General features: G+C 42.3%; 1 protein-coding gene across 4 annotated transcripts in view; it reads right to left on the bottom strand.

Annotated features, from left to right (window-relative positions):
• PARN (poly(A)-specific ribonuclease) overlaps nt 1-20,226 on the bottom strand; it is a 160,699-nt gene that overhangs the window by 130,823 nt on the left and 9,650 nt on the right. For all 4 annotated transcript variants that reach the window (XM_060078713.1, XM_060078714.1, XM_060078717.1 and 1 more), the window contains exons 6-13: nt 19,926-19,986; nt 14,125-14,290; nt 13,372-13,437; nt 11,867-11,905; nt 10,689-10,731; nt 9,313-9,393; nt 6,220-6,276; nt 1,303-1,380 (exon numbers count right to left, since the gene is read on the bottom strand). In XM_060078713.1, coding sequence (XP_059934696.1) covers nt 1,303-1,380; nt 6,220-6,276; nt 9,313-9,393; nt 10,689-10,731; nt 11,867-11,905; nt 13,372-13,437; nt 14,125-14,290; nt 19,926-19,986 — 591 coding nt within the window. The remainder of the gene's footprint in view (nt 1-1,302; nt 1,381-6,219; nt 6,277-9,312; nt 9,394-10,688; nt 10,732-11,866; nt 11,906-13,371; nt 13,438-14,124; nt 14,291-19,925; nt 19,987-20,226) is intronic.

Here is a 20,226-nt window from a genome sequence, read left to right as displayed (position 1 = left end):
GAGGTTGGAAAACCATGGCCTGCAGGCCAAATCTGGCCCATCACCTACTTTTTAAATAAAATTTTACTGGGACAAAGCCACACCCATTTGTTTATGCAATGCATTCTATGGCAGTTTTCAGGCTACAATGGCACTGTTGAGAGTCCTGACAAAGACTATCCAGCCTGGAAAGCCCCAAATATTTTACTATTTGACCCTTTATAGAAAAAGTTTGCCAACCTCTGGTTTAAAGGATGGGATGAAGGTTAAAGCGAGACAAAGAATCCTGCCTGGAGTTTGCTAACTCCAGATGAGAAATAAGGCTACTTGCTACTTGAAATGAAAATAATCCAGATGTGAGAGAGAGCCTGGAGACAAAATTGCCGGTATTTTGTAACTGGCCAAATCTGGGGCACAGAAGAAGAGTCAAAACCGATGTTAAAAACAGTATTGGTGACTGGGCATCACTTATAGTAAAGGAATCAGGAGAAAGAACTGGATTGGAGTCTAAAGGAAAGAAAGGTTGTGTTAAGCTACACATCTTGCTTGCGACATGTGAATTTTAAACACCTCTCATTCTGAAGGCTATCCAGGTAGACACATGTGGGGTCCAGCATGAACTACGACCTAGATCTGAGGCGAGATCCCAGCTGGAGGAGAAGATGTGGGTGTCTTCAGCTGAAGTCCTGGAAGTGGGTGAGATGACTAAAAGACAGAAAATATGGAGAGAAAATACAGGAGAGGAGACGACAGAGTGACGAGGGGCAAACGAGACGAGGCCATGGGCAGTCAAGGAGCAGAAGAGGAGGAGACAGAAGAGAAGCTCTTTTCCCAAAGCTCATGCTTTGGTGCACTGAGATGGCTTGGCGCCAAGAGTAAAAAAAAAAAAAAAAAAAAGCACCAAGGTCAACAGAGAACCTAAGGGAAGCAGCCTCCAAAGAGGTAACCAAGACTTTTGCACAACCTGATCCAGTCTAGATGACCTCTAGCACCACCCCACCTTCAAAGGCCCTGCTATGTCTCATATTAGCAATACCAAACTAGAAGACCACACCTGCGGCCCAGGAAACCCCCACCCAGCACTAACTGAGCAAACCACTGGCGCCATGACAGAACACATGTTTAACCGTGCTCCAGCAAAGGCAGATGACCAAAGATCCCTTAAAATGGCTTGTAGGTACATCTCTTCAAAAATGTACAACCAAGCGCAGGAGACTGTCCCTCTGGGAGCATGCTGCAGACAAGGAAGTGGCACCCAGCAGAGAACACTTTCTCAGTAATAAAGACTCATGAATTTTTAAAACAGGCTGACAAGTCACTTACCGAGGGCAGAGGGCAGTAGAACTGATGAACTGTGTGCATGACATCCAAGAGCATATTGTGTCCAATGACAAGTTTCCCCTAAAAAAAGTCAAGATTAGGAAAAGACTTCTTGGTACAAAATTATATCAGGACTTGAGAGTGAAATGTATGGTTCAGTTCCATAAGGATTTTGTACTAAACTTACTTTTTGACACTAAGGGAAAAAAATGTATAAAGATATGCAAATAAAGAAATTTGGGTTGGCTTCATTCCTCTTCTGGTGTCCAATCCAGAATGCAAAGTAAAACCCAAATGACTTTGATTTCATTGATTTTTTTCTCTGGTTTTTATTCATCTTGCCACCCACAAGAATCAGTAGTAAAATTTTTATTGAAGAGCTCAAGAAAGTAACTGAAAATGCTAGGTACCTTGAACTGTCGAATAATTTGTGAACAAACTCCAAATATCTATTTTAGGAGTGTATTCTTTAAAACAACTCCTTATTTTCAAAAGATACATTCATAACAATGCTAAAAGGTAAAAATAACTAATTTCTAATTTTATTAAGTAGAATGAGTTTTCGTTTCCTTCATTATCTATGTCAAAATTCATGAGGCTCGTTCTGAAATATTTCCAATGAAATTCACTGCTTTTCAACCAGTAAGGTATAATATATGTGCAATAAATCGGTCCATTTTGATAAAAATTAAACTACGAAAACGGAATATCAACTTGGATTTAGCTAGCCAGGTGACAGCATTTTTAACATAAAGCATCTGGTCACTACAGTGGAGCTTTTCACTATGTCCCAGTGGCCCTTCAGAGTAACACTCCTTGACTCACAGAGCTAAACATAATTATTTGAAATAAATAATTTTACACAAAATCTCCCAAATCCAACAGACAAGCCATCCTTTTGGCTCAGTGTGTGGGCACATTCTGAACACCTATACAATGCTAAAATACCAAATACTGATTAAAACCACAGAGAAGACATGGAAGGAGCCCAAAATGGAATACAAACCTGAAAGACGAACCTAACTGTATTATAAATGAATCCCTCAACAACACGGAAGGAGGCTGATAAGAACAAAACTATGAAAACAGTATATAATAAGGACTGCATTTCCCAATGCTGGAGAAAAAAATGTACAAATAAGAAAAGAGAGTCGGTTGAAAATAAACCCGGGGCTTCCCTGGTGGTGCAGTGGTTAAGAATCCGCCTGCCAATGCAGGGGACACAGGTTCGAACCCTGGTCGGGGAAGATCCCACATGCCACGGAGCAACTAAGCCTGTGCACCACAACTACTGAGCCTGTGCACCTGCAAGCCACAACTACTGAAGCCCGCACGCCACAGCTACTGTGTACCTAGAGCCCGTGCTCCACAACAAGAGAAGCCACCACAATGAGAAGCCCGAGCACCGCAATGAAGAGTAGTCCCCGCTCACCGCAGTCGCAACTAGAGAAAGCCCACGTGTAGCAACAAAGACCCAACGCAGCCAAAAATAAATTAATTAATAAATTAATTTTTTTAAAAAAAGAAAAGAAACCCTGTGGTGTTGGACTACAATCTGAGGTCTATCAGTATAAAGGCATTTTTTAATATATATACAGATATGTCAGGCACAGAAATATCAATGTGTGTATACATGCATGGTTACACACATGTATCATTCTTAGCTCTGTCCAGTGAGGGGAACTAGAAGCACTAACACCACAGTAGTAGCCCAGGACCAGATCTTGGTTTCTAAACACCATTTTCCAATAAAAGGAACCAGGGCTCCTTGGAGAAGTCATTGATTCTACAGCTGAGGCAGGGAAAATAGAAGATGAGTCTGGAACATCTTGTGATGTCAGAAAGTAAGGAGGTGCTCAGAAAAGGGTGGGGGCTTGTTCCAGGGGGAGTCAACCTGAAAAAACTCCAATGGCCAAGGTGGTACCATCTGAGCCCCAAAATAAACAATAAAAAAAGTAGATTAAAATCTGTAGAATGAAATAAATTTCCCTGAGTCCAAAAATTTTTTTTTAAGAATTAACAAATAAAACAGGGGAGCAGGGACAGCTCTTCCTTCTAGAACTAATTCCAAGAACGAATGGAGAAAGAAAGAGGGAAACACAGACTCTCCACTAGAAAACCACAGCAATAATGGCTGCAGGCAAGATCCCCCGACAGATGCTACGTTACAGGCAAAAGCTTGAGGAAAAACAGGATTTTCGTGACTTCCCTGGTGGTCCAGTCGTTACAACTCTGCGCTTCCACCGCAGGGGGCAAGGGTTCGATCCCTGGTCGGAAACTAGGATCCCGCATGTCACATGGTGCGGCCAAAAAAACCCCAAACAAACAAACAAAAAAACACAGGATTCTCATTGTCTCAACCAAAGTATCTCCCCCCAAATATTTATCAGTCACAAAGGAGGTAACAGTAACTCTACAGTGCACAAATCCAGCAGACATCACCTAAACCAAGTGATCCAGGTCAATATCATGAACCATCATTTCTGTGGTATTCCTGCCTCAATCAATGTATGTCCTCAATCCAACATGAGAAAAGATCAGACAAATCCAAACTGAGAGACATCTGACAAAATTACAGTCAACACTCTTTAAAAATATCAAGGTTGGGGGCTTCCCTGGTGGCGCAGTGGTTGGGAGTCCGCCTGCCAATACAGGGGATGTGGGTTCGTGCCCCGGTCCGGGAGGATCCCACATGCCATGAAGCGGCTGGGCCCGTGAGCCGTGGCCGCTGGGCCTGCGCGTCCGGAGCCTGTGCTCCGCAACAGGGGAAGCCATAGCAGTGAGAGGCCCGTGTACCGCAAAAAAAAAAATCAAGGTTGAGACTTCCCTGGTGGTCCAGTGGTTAAGAATCTGCCTTCCAATGAAGGAGACATGGGTTCGATCCCTGGTCGGGGAACTAAGATCCCACATGCCTGGGACAACTAAGCCTGTGCGCTCTAGAGCCCGCGCACCACACCTAGAGAGCCCACGTGCCACAACTACTAAGCCCGCGCACTCTGGAGCCCACGCACCACATCTACAGAGCAGCCCAAGTGCCGCAAGGAAGAGCCCACATGCCGCAACTAACACCTAACGTAGCCAAATAAATAAATATATATTTTTAAAAATATATCAAGGTTATAAAAGACAAAGAAAATTACAGACTGCAGAAAACTAAGGAGAAATAACAAGTAAATGCAATGTGGGATCCTAGATAGAATTGTGAATAGAAAAAGGACTTAGTGGAAAAGGGTGAAATTCAAATTAGTTCATAATATTGTACCAATGTTAATTTCCTGGTTCTGATAACCATATATTATGTAAGATAATAACATTGGGGTAGCTAGGTGAGGGATATATGGAAACTCTGCACCAGTTTTGCAACTTTTCTGTGGGTGAAAAATTAATACAAAATTTTTAAAAACAGATTCACTACCAAGAGTGATGGGAAAAGAATTTGATCTGACATAAAGAGAGTCTACTGTTCACTGGCTCTACAGAGCTTAACTATGTTAGTATTTTTAAGGTACATGACTTAAATTTTAAGTGTCTGGATCACTAAGAAATAGGGCTTTTTTCGCAGTATGCTTTGTGACGTGAACTACCAATGGTCAGCAACATACTATGAATCACTCTGCGGGAGAGAGACACCAGAGAGAAAAAATAAACAGAGGCACAGCAGGCTAAGGTATCCAAACTGTTTGTACAAGGCAAACAAACATCCCAATCTTGGAAAAGCTACCTAAACCCTCACAGTGGCTATAAGAGGGCTCAAAGCCAACTGCCGCCCCACATCTCTGTTTCAGGGACAGCCTCAGTCAAATCAACCACTGCTCTAAACGTTGCTAAGAGTGTATAATGTAAGCAAATGTGCTCTCTGCTTTTCTGGATACCCGTAATCTTAGCCACTTCTCAAGAGACTCACACCTTGGTTTTTCTCCAGGCTCATCCAACTTTCTATTCCGTTCTGATGATGTCACTTACTTGAGGGAAAGAGCTCCGGGTGAGCCAGCCCTCCTCCTTCACAAGGCTCTCTAACTTCTGTTTACTGGCCACAGCCCCCTGCCCCCGCTGGGGACAGTGGCTGCCTCTCCTCAGATGCTCCTGTTTGACAAGCCTGCACCTGGTGGTGAGACATTCATGGACTCCTGGAGTCCGGCAGTAAAGCTTCCCTGATGCAGAGTTCAGCGTCTAAGGGACAAGATGACTCCTCCTCTAGGGGGACAATTTCTTCTCCCTAGGCCAGCTACTCGAGTAAAGAAAAGTCTTGGATTCCAGGCAACTTAGCATCCAGGCAAGCAGTCTGACTCGGATGCATAACTCACAAAACAACCAGCAGCAAGACCCAGTTTTATCTATTCAAGATGTGGGTGCCTCTTTCCTGAAAGGATTTACAAAACAAGGGAAAATGTCTATCCTATCTATTGCAGAACGCTCCAGCATATTTACACAAATGGTCAACACATTTTTTAAAATGTATCAAATGTTATTAAGGCTATGAGATATAAGATTCAATCACAGTTATACAGAGAACGCAATACAATTATTTTTACCCTCTAGATTCTTCTAATTAAGGAATAAAACGCTTCAAACACTAGATTGTTTCTCACCATATTCTTTAGTTATGTTATTCTGCTTCTTATTGGTTTTGAGAATAATAAATATTAGTTCCATGGAGCCACATAAGGCCGTCATTGTATAATCCTCCCCTGCGTTTTACAAGAAATGCTTTCTAAAAAAATGGTTTGGATATAATTCCGCAATTACGATGTCACACTAAGCGCCTTATAACAACAATCTGTCTTTATGAAGTTCTAACTTCTCCCTCCAGACCAGGTAAACATTCTAAACGTGACCAGATGATTAATTTGCAATGATAACTGGGCATTTCACCTTAAATGTTATGTTCATGAAATTAGTTAAAAAGTCTGGTTCACTTACCGAATTAGCAATGGCATGAATGACTCTAGAAAACCCCACAGCATCATTCAGTTCTTCCTAATTTAAAAACAAAATAAAAAAAACACTATTGACGTATACATATTGCTTATTTGAACGGGTTAAAATCTAGGCAAAAAAAAAAAAAAAGACTGAAGTTTTATATGGAGTTAGATAGCTTTAGTTTCACACGCTTTGAGTCTATCACCCCAAACAACTGCATCTGAAATGACCTATGTACATACCTTTCTTCTGTTTTAAAATGAGCAAAGTGGCAAATTATTCATTAGTTACTAAAATAACAGTGCTAGGGTTTACCCATCACTTCCCATCAACTGTTGAAATTTCCTAGTCTCTCAAGTTGCCTTAGAAATACAAACTTTTAAAAGCTGCCACCTGCTGGCCAAACTCAATACTGAATTCAATTCTGAGGTGACCCACCCAGCAGCTGACTGTCAAATCAAGAATGCTCAGACTCTTTTTCCTGGTCAAATGCATTTTTATAGCACAGCACTGAGACTCATCCCCATTCAGTTTCTCCTCTCCCGTTTTATTCCCAATGCACTTAAATGGGCTCAATTTCTCTCCTATCTTGAAACCCCTTCCTTTAATCTGAGCTCCACGCAACCACTCTCCTTCTTGTCTCTTCACAGCTAAAGTCCTTAAAGACTCCTCTCCACTCACTAGGTCCAGTTCAACTCCCAGAGACCCGCAAGCCCCCTGCTCCCCCGCTTCACCCTCGCTGAAGTTGCTCACCTCTTTAAACTACTCTCAAGTCTAACAAGCGTTGGCAGGGATGTGGAGGAATTGGAACCCTTGTGCCCTGTTGGTGGGAATGTAAAGTGGTGCAGCCACTGTGGAAAAGTGTGGCTGGTCCTCAAAAAATTAGAAACAGAGCTACCATACAAGCCAGCAATCCCACTCCTGGGTGTGTGCCCCAAAGAACTGCGAGGACTCAAAGAGATACTTGTACACCCATGTGCAGAGCAGCGTTATTCACAAGAACCAAAAGGTAGAAGCAATACAAGTGTCCATCAGCAGATAAACAGATAAACAAAATGTGGTACATACGATATTATTCAGCCTTTAAAAAGAATGGAAATTCTGTCACATACTACAATACAGATGAACCTAAATGACATTATGCTAAGTGAACTAAGCCAGTAACAGAAAGACAAATACTGTACGATTCCACTTACATGAGGCACCTAGAGCAGACAAACTGACAGAGACAGAAAGTAGAATGGTGGTTACCAGAGGCTGGGGGATGGGGGAATGGGAAGTTATTGTTTAATGGGTACAGAGTTTCAGTTTTGCAGGATGAAAGGAGTTCTGGAGATGGATGGCGGTGACGGATGCACAACAGTGTGAATATATTTTACAGTACAAAACTGTACAGTTTAAAATGGTTAAGATGGTAAAGTTTATGTTATACATTTTACCAGAATTAAAATTTTTTTAACTTTTAAAGAATATTCTTTAAAATGGAAGAAAAAAACCTACTCCCAAGGCTAAACCCAGTGGCCATGTCTCAGTCCTCATTCTACCTCTCGAGAGCATCAGACCCTGTCAACATCCCCTTCTTCAAACACTCTTGCCCTTGGCTGCTATGTCACAATAACCTCAGGCACATGTCTGCACGTCTGCCCATCACTCAGATGCTGGGGGACCTCAGGATCCGACCCTGGGCCCTCTGCTTCTTCCTCATGCATGCAATAGGTGCTCTCATCCTGTCCCAGTCTCTGCCAACGACAACCAACCCCAGCCCTCACCCCTCTCCTGCACTCCAGCACGACAATCTGCCGACAGGACACCGATGCTCAGATGCCCCCAAAACATCGAAAACCTCATCTGCTCCAAAGCAGAATGTAACACCTTTTCCACTGTAGGGGGACAGCCCTGCCACGGTGTCCTGGTGACCTTGCACATATCCAAATAGTCCACGCAGGCAAAGGCTTGAGATATAACTAATGTGCATCTGGGTGGAACACCGCAGGAGAGGATGGGAGGCCACCTCCCTCTCGCCTGGGAGGCTGTCATGAGACAGTTTCTCACTGCTGCCCAGGTTCTGATGAGGCCTGGGTCTTCCTGCCCCACCGCCTTTTCAGAATAGAGCTACAGAGTACGAAAGCACTTAGACGCAGTCTAGAGTTGGCTGCTCGGCAATGGGGCATCCACAGCTCACTCTGCAGTCACCTGGCCCCTTTTGTTTCAGTGTTGCCTTTCTGGTTTGTGGGACAAGCACCACGTGCAGCTGTCACCTTCTCTAAGTCATAAACTGTCTAAATCTAACAGAGGCTTGCTGTGTCTTTCCTAGTTGCATTAGTCTGACGTGGTCCTGCTTCATGCATGGGTGAGCTGGACGTCCACCCTCACCCAAACCCACTCCTGGCCTCCTCCACCTGCGCCCCCCCACCAACACCACTCCACCACCCCGTCTAAGTGGACAGATGTCAGCCTACCCAGCTGCTCAACTTTCTGGCTTGAGCATCTTCTTTCTTCTGCCTTCCTCTTTCACTACCCACATCCAATCACAAATTCCACTGACGCTACCTTCTAAAGATGGCCAGATTCCACCTAAATTGCTACTAACTTTCCTGTTCCAGGGCACTGACATCTCTTAGCTGGTTACTCCGCAGCTGAACCGGTCTCCCTGCCTCCAGACTTACTCGAATCCATTCTCCTGAGGACAACCAGGGCAAGGTTCCAACGATGCAAATATGACCGTGCATCCTAATCTGTCGAATCGTATCATCTAAACCTTGTTTTAGGAAAACTAGTAACTGTGCCTGAAGTTAGACACAGCAAGATTAGTTAATGGGCTGTGAAGCTCAGTGACACACAATCTGAATGATAACCACTAATTCCTTCTCCAAGACTGCTTCATGGAAGTGAAGACTGGTCAACCATGATGCCAGCCTCACTTTGTTGGCTGCATCTAATTACTTAACCTTAGGTTCCCCTCATTCTCTTCCAGGTTTTGCTACCAATTCGATTCTTCTCTAGTAGAAAAATATTCATTAAATTTAATCTATCACAGGATCTACAACTCTGAAGCCATTTCTCACCCAGAGGAAATGAACATAATCCAATCACCTGTTCCTTAGCGTGTTTCTGCTGCTCTCTTCTTTTACGTTCTTCTTCATCTACTTTGCTGATAACAATATAGCGCTCTTTCTAAAAGACATAAAGCAGATATACAATTTTCTGGAAGCTACCTGACCCCTACCCCCCAAAATTCAGATTCTGCTACCAGTAGAAGTTACAATTTTTCTCACTGCACAGTCCTTCATGAGCTAAACACACTGAAAGTATTTTGAAATGCCACCGAAAGTTGAGTTGATGCTTTACAAACCAAAATTCCACCTCCGTGTTTCCATGACATTTTCCCATGGTTTATTAACCACCCCAAAAGACAATTATAAATATCAACAGACTGTGAGAATAAGACACTCCATAATAAACACTAAGATGCTGCATTTGAACATGAATTTCTAAATAGTTGGTTTTAAAATAATTTCTATATTATCTATAAAAATGTTGAATCACTATGTTGTACACCTGAAACTGTAATACTGTAAGTTAACCGCACCTCAATAAAAAAATTTCTACATTTCATTAACATAAGAAAAAAATCCTGGGGAATTCCCTGGTGGTCCAGTGGTTAGGCTTCCAGGCTCTCACTGCCAAGGGCCTGGATTCAATCCCTGGTCAGGGAACTAAAATCCCACAAGCCGTGTGGTATGGCCAAAAAAAAGGAAAAAAAAGAAAAAAAATCCTGGATTTTCTGGTAACTTGTCAGATAACTAGCACCTTCTTTCTCACATACTGCATTTTGTATCAATCAAATATACTACAAAACGTCCTGCGTCAAAGTTTGAGATTTTTCTTCTAGCAAGACTTAATTTACTTAATCTCTTATTTAATTAGACATCTGACTTAACAACAAGAACTAAATTCTAAAATTCTGTAGAAGGAACCCACCATTAGCTCACCATCAGCCCACCTTTACCCATCACGGTTGTATCACTGCACCCTGGGAGTACATGATGATAGTTATGTTTATGCCCCAGATTCTAAAATTTAATTTTACTGGCCCACATAACAGGAAGCAATTATTACATGGATACCATGTAAATCAGCTTTCCGTGATGATTAAAAACATGTACTAACATTTGCATACTTTCAAGTTTACAAAGCATGTTCACTTCCATCTACCCACTTGATCACTATTTTTTAAAAAGCTGTGAGATAGGTACAGCTTATTACCATGCTCATGCCCAATGCACAAATGAGGAAAACGAGGCTGGCAGAGGGGAAATGACTTGCCCAGTGTCACCCAGTTCATATGTAGCAGAGCCAAGGAGTAAACTCTGACTTTCAACTGCTCGATTTGATTGCATTTTGCATTTGCATATTGTTGCATGGGTTTCATGCATTTGCTGTTGGCCCTGGATAATTCTTGAGGTTACCTTTTCAGTTTCTAAAGTCTCAACATGAATGCCTTTGGGATACCTACAGAAAAGAAAGAAAACATGACATCAGTAGATGAGACAACAGCTAAAACCCTAAGTATTTTAAAAACAAGGACATAGCTATAATTTCATTACTTAAGTTTTATTAAGTATGAAATAAATACCACTACTAGGAAGACTTTAGAGTAATTTCAGCTGCGAAATGTTTCCCTCTCTCTCCTCTTAAAACAGGAATGTAACTGATTTCAAATTAATATTTTTAGGACTTAGGCATCTTCTGAAATGTCAGGCATCCCGTAATACAGTCATCTCATTACTACACTGTCAAATCTTGCTTCTAAATATCACAATGTTTACTTCCTAGGTAAAATTCTGAAGGTCTCTTTGGATGATCTGGGGCATGCACAGGGGAGATCTGAGATGAGTAACTGCTGTAATCTGGCACAGTAGTTTCATCTGCCCAGGAGAGGAATCTGGAACTCGGGTGGAGTACGTGGCAAGGATAACGTGAGAAGAAAGGAGCCTGGTCAAACAACAATGGCCCTTTTCCTGTTTTGGTCAAAGTAAATTCCCAGTATACATGCCACTGGCAGACTCTAATGAAAGAACAAGAACTCTGAACAAAGTCAAGTGCAAACATTCATCTGTCTAATCCTGATACTCAATTTTTGAGTTAGAGATCCACTTGAAAATATAATTAAACCAATAGAAACACCTCCAGAAAAATACACACACACAATTTTGGATATTGTTTCAGGGGATTCATAAGCCTCCTGAAACCTACCCATGGCCTAACCCCTGTTTTAGAAAAAGCATTCACCTGAGTATTTCCCAGGTCTTAAAACCAAATCTTTACCATATATTGATACCTTCAAAGAACAAAAACACTACACATCCAGAAGTTAATGGACATGCCAAAGTGATAGTTAAAAGAAAACTGTAAAGGCTTTACAACATCTACTAAGAAGGAATAACAAGGAAATAAATTAAGTGGGTATTCAACTTAACAAATTAGGGGAAAATAATAACAAAATAAAGCACTGCCCAAGAACACGGTATGGTCAAATCACCAAGAACTGTAGAATATCAAAAATGACATAAGAGCTAAAAAATTACATTTAGTTTTTAAATCCTGGGTCCCTCACAGAGCTCTCGTGTATAATATAAACACTTACTTCCAGCTCAAAGTCTGATAAATTAGTTTTCTTTGGAACCTATAAAAACAAATGAAAAGGTATTAATTTTGGCTCAGTAAAGGAAAATTCAAACTGACCAAGCACTGGTTGGGAAAGATATTTAATTTTTTTTTTTTTTTTTAAAGATGGATTGGGGACTTCCCTGGTGGCGCAGTGGATGGGAAACTGCTTGCCAGTGTAGGGGACATGGGTTCGATCCCTGATCCAGGAAGATCTCACATGCCACAGAGCAACTAGGCCGTGCGCCACAACTACTGAGCCTGCACACCACAACTACTGAAGCCCGTGCTCCTAGAGCCCGTGCTCCGCAACGAGAAGCCCACGCACCGCAACAAAGAGTAGCCCCCGCTTACCGCAACTAGAGAAAGCCCACGTGCAGAAACAAAGACCCAATGCAGCCAAAAATACATAAAATTAAAAATAATAATGATAATAATAATGGATAAAATAAAGATGGATTGAATTTTTTTTAACTTTTTATTTCATACTGGAGTATAGTTGATTAACAATGCTGAGTTGGTTTCAGGTGTACAGTAAAGTGATTGAGTTATTCATATACATGTATTTATTCTTTTTCGAATTGGGAAAAATATGTAATTTTTAAAGGAGACTTCATTAGAAGCGACAGGTAATGTGCAAACAAGAGCAGACAGGATGTTTGAGGTGGGAGGATTCCTCACCACTTTTCTTCATCGAAATGCTCTTTATTATTATTATTATTATACTGCCTTATAGAAGAGGCAGAAGGTCTTGTCTAACCAAAGTATTACTTCCTGTGGCTGCATGAAGAGTTTTAAGTAGACAGATGCATTAAAACACTTCTGTGAAGCTAGTCACAAAGTAAAAGGAAGGAAAGCAGGCTGTTTCAGTCACTGACTCTATGAAACACTGATGTTTTTTACTGCAGAGAGACATTAAAAGGACAGGAGTAGCCTGACAGTAAATTCTGCTCTTCTGAAGCCTTTATGTATGAAGCACAAGTCGAGGCTACAATAATTATGCCACTCTTGAGCATGGCTTAAAGCAAAGGTGCACAACAGTTTTCTCCCCTCCAGGACAGAACAAAGCATTCATTCAGTGTCTCTATATACCATGGTCCCAATTCTGTTAATGCTAAAGTTAGTGCTAAAATATTGGGAACATACCTATAATAAAAAGACTATTTATGAAAGTGTTTTTTTTTTTTTTTTTTTTTTTGTGGTACGCGGGCCTCTCACTGTTGTGGCCTCTCCCGTAGTGGAGCACAGGCCCCGGACGCGCAGGCTCAGCAGCCATGGCTCACGGGCCTGGCCGCTCCACGGCATGTGGGATCCTCCCAGACCGGGGCACGAACCCGTATCCCCTGCATTGGCAGGCGGACTCTCAACCACTGCGCCACCAGGGAAGCCCTATGAAAGTGTTTTTAAGTGACCAAATGGAGCACATGCCAGAAATCATCTACCTTTCCAAAAAAAGTACACGTGAAAATATTCAGGGCAACTGACCCAGTACATGGCTCTAAATCCAAGTTCTTGTTTTCTTCACTTTGTAATAAATCTTCTATTTTCTCTCTGAGGAATTAGAATAAAAACATGACCATCAGCATCATTAAGGAATGAAGTTGTCAACCAGGAGAATCATCATACTCAAAAGCAATCCAAATACAAGAACATACGACACTGTAATTTTACCAAATCACGTTATAACTTTTTCGTTCAGTAAGGTTTAAAGAAAAATACTTTATTTTGGCATTTGTTGCTGTTAGTAATGAGTTCGCAACAACTTCTCCAGGATTCAGCAATACAAGTGATTTGCATTTTTACTTTCCTAGTAAAGCAGTTATACTGACAGCTAAACAGAGCAAAACCAGACGCTCCTCCGAGGGCACGTTTGCTTGTCAGAAACTTCACTGCAAGAGAAAAAAACATGGCTGTGTTGCAAATATCTGGATGGGCCTCTGCTTTCACGGGGACTGGACGGTGGCTGTCAGGCCCGTGGTCCACGCAGGAGGTCTGACCACTTGGCCAAGATAGTCTCTTGCCTGGTGACACTTGGGAAGTCTAAGTACAGTACACAGAACTCGATTTAAAGTTGACAGCTGGGACACAAACTCAGACACACCACAGTTAAATCCTGCCCCTCAAACGCCACACCTCTGTGTGCACTGTGCATGTGAAGCACGAGCCTGAGATACAGACGTCAGCCCTGCCCCAAGACACGCGACTCAACGCACATTTGGTTTCAGTTTAGGAACTTACACCACTTGGTCAATAAACTTCTTCTGATCCTCAGGAATCATCACGGGACATTTTGAAGTGTTAGGAGACGTGTACGACAAAGCGCCTGCACCATTGGACTGTAAACGTTTTTCATCATACTGCTCTCTTAACTGTCTCTCTTCTTCCTGGTTTAAGTATGGAATTCCTGAACAGAATTTTTAAACAATGCATTAGCAGAAGTAACCGTTTATCATAAAAATTTTGTAACAAACCAAGGAGTCTAAAAGACTCAGGAAAGACCATATTTAACTACAGCTCAAAAAAATCAATGGAAAAAACAAATGATTTTGAAATGTGTTTGTCTATTCATTCACTCCATTCGCTTGTTCATTCATTCTCCTTTCAACAAACTGTGATTTGGTTCTTACGCTGTGCCAGGCACTGTATCAGGCACTAGTGAGCTAACAGTGAACAAGGTAGACTTGTCCTGCTCTGTAGTGAAGCGAATGACCTTAGGATGACCAGAGAAGGCGACCAGGAGGGAGGACCTCAGGGTAAGAATGAATCAGACATGAAGGAGCTGGGGGAAGAGTATTTCAGGCAGGGAACAAGCATAAATGCCCAGAGGATGGAAAAGGCTTGGACTGTTCCAGAAACAGCAGGGAAGTGTAAGCAGGAGAATGGCGTAATGTCAGGTTGGAGAGAATGGGGCAAGATTACATAGGCCCTTACAGGCCATGGTAAGAATTTACTTTATTCTACGAGCAATGGGATATCATCAGGTTTTAAGCAAGATAATCACGTTATCTGCTCCATGTTTTTAAAAGATCATCTAGACTCCTGTGAGAGTTGAAGTAGGGAGTTCAGCTGGAAGGAACTGTCCACTGCGGATGTCCAGGACAGAGACAACCACTTAGATCAGAGGTCAGACTTTTCCTTAAAGGGACAAACAGTAGATGTTTGAGGCTTGAGGGCCATACGGAGATCTCTGTTGCAACTACTTAACTCTGACCTTTGTAACATGAAAACAGCCACACAATGGGTAAATGAATGGGTATGGCTGTGTCCCAGTAAAGCTTTATTTATAAAATAGGCAGAAAGTCATAGTTTATGACTTTGGCCTAATCTACAGAGATGGAGAGAATGATTCTAGAGATAGGAGAGCTAGAACTTGCTGACATACTGTGGGTGAGGGAGAAAGGGAAGGGCAAAATAAAAAACGACATCTAACTATTAGGTTTAAGCAGTTGGGACAACAGTAGGGCCACTTACTGAAGTGGGGAAAACTAGGCAAAGAATAGACTTGGGGCCCAAGGGGTGAAAATCAAAAGCTACCTCCTGGATATAATAAATCATCTAGGGATGTATATATAAATGAGGAGGTGCAGATATAAGCCTAAAGCTCCAGAGAAAGGTGTTGAGATATAAATGTAGGTGTCATCAGGATGTGGGGGGCATTAAAAGCCATGTGACACTTAAAAAACTTTGTAGAAAGAATGATGGAATTAGAAAATCACCACTCGTCAGCAATAATAATTGTTTCAAGCAAGAATTATCAATGGATGCTAAAATTAATTGGTGAAAAAGTGATCCACATTAAAAACATCAACAGCTGCACAACAATATTAGTGTACTTCATACTTTACATACTACCAAAAAAAAAGTTATCATCGTCAGTAATGCGGCTAATTGATGTCATATGCCTCCTGATATGATGCACTGAGCAGCACAGACATTCACATCTGCGGTATCCCTGCCCGAGATGGACAGATGCATTTGGACTTGTCTGAGGAAACATCAAAAAAATCCAAATTGAGGGGCATGCTACAAAATAACTAGCCTCCACTAGGCAAAAATGTCAAGGTACTAAAATCACAGACTGAGAAACTGTTCTGGATTTTAAAAGAGCAAAGAGATATGACAGTTTAAAGGCAACGTGTGATCCTGGATTGAATCTGGACAAGGGGAAATTATTTTTCCTCTTTTGCTGTAAGTAGCAAAACTTATATTAGGTTTGCAAATGAGGTAACAGTACTGTAGCAATGTCAATTTCCGAATTTGGATTACTGTACTATATAAGAGAATGCTCTTGTTTTTAGGAAAATTCACACTGAAGTAGTTAGGAATAAAGGAGCATCATGGGTGCAACTTACTCTAACATGGTTCAGGAAAAAAATTATATATACACATATATAATGAGAGAAAGGACAACAAAGCAAACATTATAATGCTAACACCTGGGAAATCAGAGGGAAAGTATCAGGAATTCTTTGCGGTATTCTGGCAACATTTATATAAGTCTGAAATTATTTCGAAATAAGAATTTAATAATAAAAAATAAATAAAACCATGGAATATATGAGACCAACTAGGGAAAGTAATATTTAGAAGCTGGCGAGACGAGAATGAGCCAATCAGGACGCGGAGGAGTCCAGAGGGAGGTGCAACGAAAACCAGGAGAACGAGTGTCTGAAAGCCAGAGGACAGCGTCTAGGGAAGGAGGGAGCAATCGACTGGGTCAAATTCCTCCAAAGGTGGAGCGAGATGAGGACAAAGAAGGATCTATGGGGTCTGAGATCATGGCAGGCATGGGGGACCAGCAGTGTCCTTGGAGGGGTACAGATGGCAGGCCAGCTGGGGGTGGGTGAAGAAAAAACTAGAGGGGAAGAGGAAGGAACAGTGAGAACACACATCTCATTCAAGATGCTTTGCTCTGAGTGGGACGATCACAGGCCAGAAGTGGAAAGGGGATGTGGAAGCAAGTGAGGGGGGGATGGTTTTGCTTTGGTTGGAGTTATTTCAAGACGGAGATGTTCCTGCAGGCCTGCTTCATCTTCACAGGTCACCAACTCCTTTGGTGGTTGGGTGAAATCTACAGACCCTTCCTCAGAATAATGTTTTCAAATGCATAAAATAAAATATGGAAGATTGTAAAGAAAGGTAATTATATTGAAAGTTACCAAAATTCTTTTTTTAATCTGTGATATAATAATATGGGATAATAATATAATAATACAGGAAATCAGCTTCCTGGTCAACACATTAAATAACAAGACCTAATGGCAGGTGACATAACCATGATAATTTCAAAGTACTGATGAAGGTAAACAATATTCAAGATATCTGTCACAACTGAAATGCCATTTGAAGATACCTGGGATTTCACTGAGGACAATCTCCCAGCTACTGCTAACACTGCTGGGTTGTTGCCTACATTCCTAACAGAAGGAACAAACAAATTCAGTTCAAGGTTAGAGAAAATATAGATTTGAATTCCACAATGCCCTCCCCAAGTTCATAGACTTCTGAATTCTATCTATGGCAGGAAGGCGGCCCATGGCCTAGATTAAGAAGCTCTGCACTTTCACAAAGCATGTTTACAAAGGTTGATGGAATTGATCAGCAGAGACGGGAAAATATCCAGGAGAGAGAAGGGCAAACTGGAAGAGCCAGTGCCTGACTAGGAGGCAGGTACTAGCCTCTGACCGGTGCAGGGACTCCTCTTCTCTGTAAGGAGAGAAACGAAAAGGCTGAGCCCGGGCTCGGGGGAGACCTGTGGGTCTGGTGGTGAGAACACGAAGTGGCTCTTCCCTGATGGCTTCTATTTTCATTGAGAGGCATGGTCATCAGCTGAGTGGGACTGACATCGTACAAAGTTGGAAAGGGAATTTCTAAGTCAGAAAAGTAGGATTTTTGAGCACGACTGAGTCCTTTCTTGAAGCTTGTGGTCATGAATTTAAAGTGACAAATTAGCTCAGGTGTGTCACATTTTCCTGCAATATTCAGATGCTCAGAAATAGAGGAGGTGGATGATAAGATCCAACCAGGGCTGGGACTTAGCTAGACCAGGGCAATGGAGGGAAAGAGGAGCCAAGGGCAGGAAGAAAGGATAATGATGGACCAGGTGGACAAGGAGAGAAGTCAAGACGGGAGAGTGGAAGGTAACCGACAGTGAAAAAGCAATGGAGGTCAACTGATGGCTGAAATGAGGTACCCAAGTAAGTGGAAGAGAAAGACAAGAGAAATGATGGAGATGGGCACAGTTATTGCTAATAAAACCCATGATGCTACCAAGGGAGTGCAGGGCTAAGGGGAGGCAGAAGCGAGGACTGCTGACCGCCTGGCCAAGGAACACTCAAGACAGAGCATTTGCTGGATGTCCTTGTGGATGCTGGAGTCACCCAGGAGAAGGAGAGAGGTAGGAGTGGAGAGAAAGACGATGAGCCGACGTCAAGGCAGCTGGTGAAGGACACGCCCAGGAAGTCAGCAGAAAGAGGGATGGCAGAGCTGGTGACGCAGCCCTGGGAAGAAGTGTGGCTCCTGAGAAGAGGGAACTCAAGTGGATTGAAGGTGGCATGCCTACCACTGCCCGGCTGCAGACACAGAGACAGAGCTGAAACCACCTGTGCTTGGGAGGGCTGCAGGGGGAACGGTAAGAGGAGTCACCTGGTTCCATTTCAGACAAGGAAGTCAAAGGCACTTCCAAGAAGACTGCCAGGAGAAAAGGGCCTGGCATTTGCGAACCCTGCGTGGGAAGATTTGATAAGAAAGAGAAGTGAAGGTCTAGGTCAGAATTACAGAGCATCTGCAACAGCACGGGGTTAGAGTCTCGGTAATAACAGATGGCCTGGGAGCCCTGATGCAGCTGTGACTAAAATATGACAAGGTCTGACTACAAAACTAGAGAGTGAGGCATCCTCCAATTTAGCTATTTCTCTCCTTTTATGAAAATAAAACCATCAGGCTGGAAATTACACACTCATATGAGTCTGGGTAAAGTAGTTCCTTCAAAAGATTTCTGCAACTGTTCCATGATAGGGCTCTAACTACATTTGGAACTTGTGTTTTATAATGGTTTTCAGTCAAGTATGAGCCAAAGCAAATAAATTGTTTTATTATACCCAAATTGTGTTACCCAGCTGGTTCACCCACCAGGTTAAGCAGTTTGGATTCCAAATTTTTTTTAGTATTTCCAAAAATCAAAATCATCACTAGACATGAAGCCGCAGCACCACTAAAGCAGTTTAAAAAACCCCATGACATGGGTGCTAAAGGAAGAGACTTTAGCTGACGTCTATGTTCTAGAACCTTTCCTGAGAAAAATCTCCTTACCTCACTCAATAATACATTCCCCATGGGAATGAATACAATTTACAAGAATAATTAAGTGAAAAGTACCTATTGACCTTAGAGCAGCAGGTGCTTAATACTGCTGAGAAAACCAGAGGCTTTCCCTAGTAATTTTCGGGAAATAAATGAATGGAGGAAGGAAAACCACTCTGGTGTGGTCTAACGTCCGGTGTTCATTCATCAAGTATTTAACGGTCACCTCCCTGGTATATGGAAGAGGAATCGTGCTCTGCTCCAGGCATAAGGAAGGGACGTAGTCCCTCCCTCCAGGCTGCTTGCCAGCCTATCATGCCAGCAAGTTAGCCATCAGGATTGTACAGACTATGTAGACTTTTTTCCTCCAAAGACCATCTCTGTATTACTGGAATATGGCTGCTTTTTAAAATGCTACATCGTAGCACTTGTGCCACTGAAAGAAAACAGGGATGCATTCCCCCCCAGGTGGTCTGCCAGGAAACCAAGTCACACCAGCGACAGAAAAGCTCCACTCAGTGAAACCAGGAGCTTGAGAGGCCTCATTAGAGCTAAATGAAGTAGCAGCTCCTCTCCTGTTCAGTCCAGGCCTTAAAAAAGGGGCACAATAAAAACTCTACAGCTGCATACGATGGACTGGGAATCCGAGATCCTGTCTCAGACAACAGGCACAAAAAGATAATTCTCAACCAAATCCAGATTTACAAGCTCTAAAGAGAGGTCACACGTAGTCTTACCGTTGCGAAAAACTTTATTAAAATCAAATCCTTGGCTTGCTAGAAAGTCAATGCTTGAGCTCTGAAACAAGAGTAAACAGAACATGCATTTCGGTGATGTTCATGGCAGGTGTATGAATAGAAGCAGAGAAAGAACTCAGGCAAGTAAACAAAGGCAACCAGGCAAGAAAGCAGCATGCCAAAGGTTAGAGGACGAGGCATTTCTACTCCGCGGCTGCCAAATCATCCATTAATTCACTTAAACTATCTGGGCTCTTCTCCTTTATAGCTTATAAAACAAATATCCTTTGTTTCACAACAT

Source organism: Mesoplodon densirostris, chromosome 16 (genome assembly GCF_025265405.1).
Source record: "Mesoplodon densirostris isolate mMesDen1 chromosome 16, mMesDen1 primary haplotype, whole genome shotgun sequence".
Lineage (NCBI taxonomy): Eukaryota > Metazoa > Chordata > Mammalia > Artiodactyla > Ziphiidae > Mesoplodon > Mesoplodon densirostris.
Note: the sequence above shows the minus strand (reverse complement) of the source record. Positions and strands in the feature narration are given on the sequence as shown.